The sequence below is a fragment of the Cygnus olor genome, chromosome 3 (genome assembly GCF_009769625.2).
Source record: "Cygnus olor isolate bCygOlo1 chromosome 3, bCygOlo1.pri.v2, whole genome shotgun sequence".
NCBI lineage: Eukaryota > Metazoa > Chordata > Aves > Anseriformes > Anatidae > Cygnus > Cygnus olor.
In genome coordinates, this window is record NC_049171.1 from 7,670,751 (window position 1) to 7,677,195 (window position 6,445).

The window sequence follows — 6,445 nt, forward strand, 5'->3', positions numbered from 1 at the left end:
AGAAAGGTGGAGGTTGGAAGTCCACAATATATATAAATGTCATGTGGTCCAGCCCCTGCTCCAGCAGGGACACCCCGAGCAGGGTGCCCCGGACCATGTCCAGGCGGCTTTTGAAGATCTCCAAGGAGGAGACCCCACAGCCTCTCGGGGCAGCCTGTGGCAGGGCTCCAGTACCAGCCCAGCACAGAGGTGCTGCCTGGTGCTCAGGGGAGCCTCCTGTGCTCCAGGTTGTGCTCGTTGCCTCCTGTCCTGGCCTGGGCAGCACAGAAAAGAGCCTGGCTCCATGTTCCTTGCAGGTATTGATAGACACTGACAAGATCCCCCCAGAGCCTTTTCTTCTCCAGGCTGACCAGTGCCAGGTCTCTCAGACTTTTCTCATAGGAGAGGTGCTTCAGTCCCGTAACCATTTTGGTAGCTGTGTTCAACGGGGCAGTATCTCCAGGTCTGTCTTGTACTGGTAAGCCCAGAACTGGACCCACTCCTCCAGGTGTGGCCTCACCAGTGCTGGGTGGAGGGGAAGGATCGCCTCCCTTGACCTGCTGGCGATATTTTGCCTCATGCAGCCAAGAACTACATTTGTGTTCTTTGCAGCAAGGGCACATTGTTGGATCACGTCCAGCTTGGTGTCCACCAGGGCCCCCAGCTCCTTTTCTGCCAAGCTGCTTTCCAGCTGGGTGCCCCCAGCAAGTCCTGGGAGTGGGAGAGTCTGCTGGAGAGCAGACACATGCTGTAAGAGATGATGAAATAAAAAGAAAAAAGAAAAAAGCAAGGAAAAGGAAATACAATCTTCCACGTGAGTAGTCCATGATCTCAAGATCTCTGCTTAGCTGGCAGAACACACATCCTCCTTAGTGAAACATTTTCAGAGCATTTCAGTCAATCCAGCTGCAACATAGTGCTGTTGTTTTTTGTTGTTGTTTGGTTTTTTAATGATATTTTAAGCACCATTCGGAATGTAGATGAGGTGGCTGTGCTAAAAAAAATAGCTTTATCAGTAAAATACTTCCAGAAGACAGTAAACCAGCTAAGTGGCCTTATTTTAAAGCAAAACAAAAATATCTTATACAGACTCTGCAATTTTGTGGAGCTGCTGGGATTGTTTTTTAATGTAATCTGTTTCTTATAACTACTATGAGTAAAAAGCTACCACTATATATGAAAGAATAATCCTGCAGCCACTTTAAGAAAGTGCCTGGTCAGAGTTCCTAGTGAGGCAGGCAGTGTGGCTTCTTAAAGATGGCCTGGGCATTGGTGTCAGCAATCAGTAAGGTAAAAGCATGAAAAAACATGTTTTCACTGCAAGCATAGACAGAGACCAAAAATGTAGGAGTCTTGCATAAAAAGGGATCTTCTAACCTCTGTATTTAGCTTTTTTGCCTATTTTTTTAATTTCAATTTTTACCTATTCGAGTCATCACTGCTGGTTTGTCCTTGATGAAGATAAAATATTTTGATTTTGAATGCAGTCTTCATGAAATAAGCTACAAAAAGCAAGTAGCTGTGAATGAGACTACAGCATGATTAGTTTACATAAATTTGGGAGTTCTTTAGCGGTACTCACCATCCCCACTAAATACACCCGTGAAAAGGACATTAAGAAAATTCTTGCAGCAGTGATCCAACAAGAGGTCACCTTTTGCCAGGTGGAATTATAACAATAGATAAATTGTAAATCAGCCAAAGATGCAGAATGTGTATAGTAACCTTAAACCTTTAACTGTAGTTATGACACCAATCACTTGAAACCCTTCTTTGCATAACGTGAAATAATTCACATTATTTTGTCATGTAAATCACAAAAGACAAGAGTTGCATCAAAGCAGAAGGGAGTTGGCAGCAAACCCAGAACCACATAAAGATGCTGAGGATGGGATCCAGTTGCCTGTAAGCCTCTAACACCACTTTTGGTGGTCTTGGGACAATTTAGGGATAGTCTGTGTGCTGCCAACTGCCACTCGGGGTGGCGCTACTCTTCTGTAAGCCTTGTGCCCTACCTGCCAGCCCCCCTTGGCTGTCCCAGGCATCCTAGGGCATTTCTAATAGCAATGGTTGCTTATCTCCGAGTACGGGATCTCACCCTGAACATTTATTTTCAGCAATACATTTTGGCTGCATGTTGAGGGAAGAGTCCTCATATATGGGTGGCTGGGAAGACCAAGAAAGAAATCAATACGTGATTGTAGCTAGGAAATCCAACCCGGTAAAATGAACACTAATCAGCTGTCCTTGCTTCTAGAATATATATATATTTAATTTCACCTTCCTTCACCTTCCTGTAATTACTAACAGAATAGAACAGGATTTCTTTTTTCTCCTTTCCTTTCACAGACACTTAGGGCCTGGTATCCCTGAAAGGTGCTGTCCATCAGAGATTGCAATCTGCCTTGTGCAGTTCTCGGATATATTTAAATCTTCTTTTACCCTTCAAAGGCTAGTTGAAAGAAGTGTTAGGTCATTATTTCAGGCTGTAGCTTAATACTTAGGTTTAACAGCATATGATCTCTCTCCAGCGTTCACCAAGGACCTTCATTCACTGAAGGTCAAGGTATTAAATGCTATTTTTAAACACACACCCAGCAGTGAAGAGTTAAAAATAGACTTCTACGAAAACGTACAGTAATTGGTTAAACCTTGTTAGCCATCACATGAAGATGATAACTCCTCCCAGGAAAAGACATAGCAAAAGCAGCTTTGACATGGATTTATACTTAGAAGGGCAGCTGCAGGCTTACTGGGAAGACATTCACAATCTAGGCTTGGCGACAATTAGCAGAAAAAAAAAAAAAAAAAAAAGTTTGATTCTGCAAAGGAAGGGAATGAAATAAAAGATTTATTTTTTTTTCATCATCATGGTCTGCAAATGAATTCCATGGATTTTCTACTTTGGAACAATCACCAGTAGACAGAAAACCTAAAAAGATGGAGCTGGGAAAGGCAAAGCTGCTGAGAACTGGTCTCAATGCTTTATATCAAGCCATCCACCCTGTGCATGGAATCGCCTGGACAGATGGGAAGCAAGTGATACTGACTGCCTTGTACTACCAGAATGGAGAGCTGAAGTTTGGAGACTCGAGTGTTGTCGGTCAGTTTGAACACGTGCATGGGCTTTACTGGGGCCCGTGTTGCTCTACAGAGACACCAGCTCTGCTTGCTGTTCAGCACAAAAAGCACGTGAGCGTTTGGCAGCTTGGCGGCAGCAGTGCCGAGAAGAACAAACCCTTGGTTTCTCAGACCTGTGAAATTGGTGAGCCGTTTCCACTGCTTTCCCAGGGCTGCGTGTGGCATCCAAAACAGGAGGTCTTGGCTGTGCTTACAAAGAGAGATGCTTCAGTCTTGCATGCTGTTCGTATGGACAATAGTAGAGTTAAGGCAGACATCAAAAGCAGTGGGCTTATTCACTGCGCTTGCTGGACTAAGGATGGCAATCGTTTGGTAGTTGCTATAGGCAGTGCCCTGCATTCCTATATTTGGGATGATGCTCAGAAAACTCTAAATGTCTGCTCCTTTTGCCCAGTCTTTGATGTGGGAGGTTATATCTGCGCTATGGAAGCCACACTGGATTTCCAAATTGCTGTAGCTACTGAGCTTCCTTTAGATAACATCTGCGGTTTGAATGCGGGCATTACGTTTGATATGCCATCTGGCAGCGAAACTGGTTCTTTAATCTCACAGTCTACGGTGTTTGGTGATGAGGAATACTCCATGGACCTGCGACGAAGGTCCACAGATTCAGACAGGTCAGTCACCGTCGATTCAATAGCTTCTTCTTCATCGGGTCCTGTGGATTTAACCCACACCCTTGCAAACCACCGGCGGTCTGATCCCGGTCCTCTCATTACTCTGAAACGCAAAGACTCTGCAACAATAAATGGTCAAGATTCTTCTTACCTGATCTTGGTGACTTTTGAGAGAAAGGTAACCACCACCAGAAAAGTCAACATCCCAGGTATTCTGGTTCCTGACATAATGGCTTTTGACCTTCGAGCTCAGATTGTGGCAGTAGCCTCTAATACTTCTAACATTGTTTTGGTATATTCAGTGACCTCTTCCTGCATGCCCCATATTCAACAAATCCAGCTGGAAAAAAATGAAAGACCAAAGGGCCTGTGCTTTTTGACTGATAAGCTCCTGTTGATTCTCATCGGGAAGCAAAAGTTCCCCGAGCCTAACTTCATTCCCTCTTCGAGTTCAGACAGGTACGTAATGCGTCTGATGACCAAAGAACTGATGCTGGAAGAAGATTCTTCAGCACTACCAGACACTAAGCAACATATGCTTTATAGCTTTGTATCCTCTGTGAACATACCTGGAAAAAGGAAGTTCTTTGAAAATCTTGCCATGGAAGACCAAGCTCCAAGCAGGGAGCTGTTAATACCAAGAAGCACAGTTATTCAGTCTCCTAGTGGCAGGAGAAGACTCATTGAAGAAGTGAAGAGCCCTAGTTATGAGCAGAGCTCTTCCTCAAGTGTTAGTGACCTAGATGAGAAAAAGCTCCCAGGTGATGCCTCCGTTGCCTTGGAAAATTTGGATGCTGAACCTATCAATCGTTCAATAGCTCTTCTTGGTTTTGGAACACCTGCTAGGCCTTCCAGTAGACCAGCTTCCCCTAAAGTGCAGTTCAGTGTGATCCAAGAAACATCGAGTTCTAAAAATAACAATTTGCCAAGTGAAAGAGGAATGAGTCACATATCTAGAAATTTAGAGAGACTTTGCGGCAGCTTCAACGAGTTACAGCTGAGTCTTTCTGAAATAACAGACCTCGCTAAAAATGGGAGAAGGGTATCTTTAGCCTATCCGTGTTCACAGGAACCGCCGGTTGTTCATATCACGTATCAGGTAATTTTTTCATCAACTTACAAATATTGTGATAAGCCACTGAACTTTAAAACAATGTTTTATTTATATGGCTTTAGATCAATAGGATGCAGTTTAATTCTTACCAACCCATGAGAAATGTAACCTGCAGTTGGCATCGAGCTTAATTTAAAATGGTATTTTGTCATTGAAACAATAACTAAGGATAACATGGATTTAGAGGGTACTTCATGTGGGAGATCTGTGTATATTCTTTGCAAAACTTCTAAGCAAAAGTGTCTTGGATAGTAGCTGATTTTGTGCGCATCTATCAAATAAGGACAAAGCCATGTGGTTACATGTACAAAAAGGTTTATGTGTTAGTTTAGTGTAGAGATGAGCCTATGAGTAGCCATCAGTAGACATCCCCACCAGAAACCTAATAAATTCAAACCTGAGCTCAAATCCAAAGTTTGAAGGTAGCTAGACTCTCATGAAGGGTGAAACAAAGTACTGAATACCAGCTTATGGAAAATTCATGTGGGAATGTTACAAAGCCTACTTATTTCTACTTTAATGTCTCACTGTTAATCTTTATACAACCAGACATAATCAATTTGCAAAAAGTATTATCACTACAAATTTTCAGAAAAAATATCTGTCAGTATGCAGTTATCATTTTGTTAAATAATTAGATGAATGTCAAATCACCATGTTCCTATCCCACCCTTATTTTAGCAAAATTCCTGCTGGCTTCAATGAGAATTTCAACTAAGGAACATAGGCTGTGCAATTATTTCTTGTGTTTATTCTTAGTATTATTACCAGTAATACTGATATTATACTGATAAAACTTTTGTCATCCTGATTCTATTGGCGTCGCTGCTAGAACTGGGGTTCCTTTCAGGATGTCGATGCCAGTTGCAAATGCATTATCCGTTGCAAGATAAGCAGAATCAAGTCAAGTAATACATTAATTTCATAATGCTGCTGCTGCAGAATGTATTTCTTAGACAAATTTGACTCGTGGTTGTACAATAACAACCTCCTTTTATTTGAAAGGGATCCATACAGATATTTAAGCACCCCTCCTTAAACACTCATTAAGGGAATCGTGACTCGATTTAAACATATTCATTAATTGTTAACAATTGTTTACTTGGCATTTTAGCAGATTATGGTATGCTAAGTACACTGGATAAAAGCAAAGCTTTTGATCTGAATTAGTCAATAATTTAACTTGAATATATTATACAAATTCTGGTAAAAAATTGTCTATTTTAAATAATTTAGGAATTTATTTACCAAGAGGCAAGATCTTCTGTTCCCCAGCATGTTCAAATTAATTCTTATTTTTTAATATAAATCAACTTCTTTATTTAACAAGTAGTCCCATCTCTCTGATTCAATTGGATTAACCTTTCCAAAGAGAAGTTCTGATCGTGACACTTAACATTAATCTAAGATCTGAAGTCACCGTGCACGTTGGCTTACCCAAGCAGTAAGAATTAATTTTCCTGATTTCTTCTTTGTGAATAAATAAATAATAATAATAATAATAATAAAGAAATAAAACTACTGTGTCTAAAATGTTGCCAAAGTAACTAGATTTAAAAAGGAAGTCTCTTATTTATCTAAACAGGTTAATTTC

At 41.2% G+C, this 6,445-nt stretch overlaps 1 protein-coding gene across 1 annotated transcript; it reads left to right on the top strand.

Moving 5' to 3' along the window:
* Positions 1–2,863: 2,863 nt before the first annotated feature.
* On the top strand, positions 2,864–4,950 carry LOC121066949 (WD repeat and coiled-coil-containing protein-like). Its single transcript, XM_040550798.1, has one exon. It carries the CDS (start codon positions 2,920–2,922, stop codon positions 4,948–4,950), a length of 2,031 nt encoding a protein of 676 aa, XP_040406732.1. The 5' UTR covers positions 2,864–2,919.
* Positions 4,951–6,445: the final 1,495 nt, after the last annotated feature.

Coding starts and splice junctions, on each gene's coding strand:
- LOC121066949 (XM_040550798.1), top strand. CDS start 2,920: ATGGAGCTGGGAAAGGCAAAGCTGCTGAGAACTGGTCTCAATGCTTTA.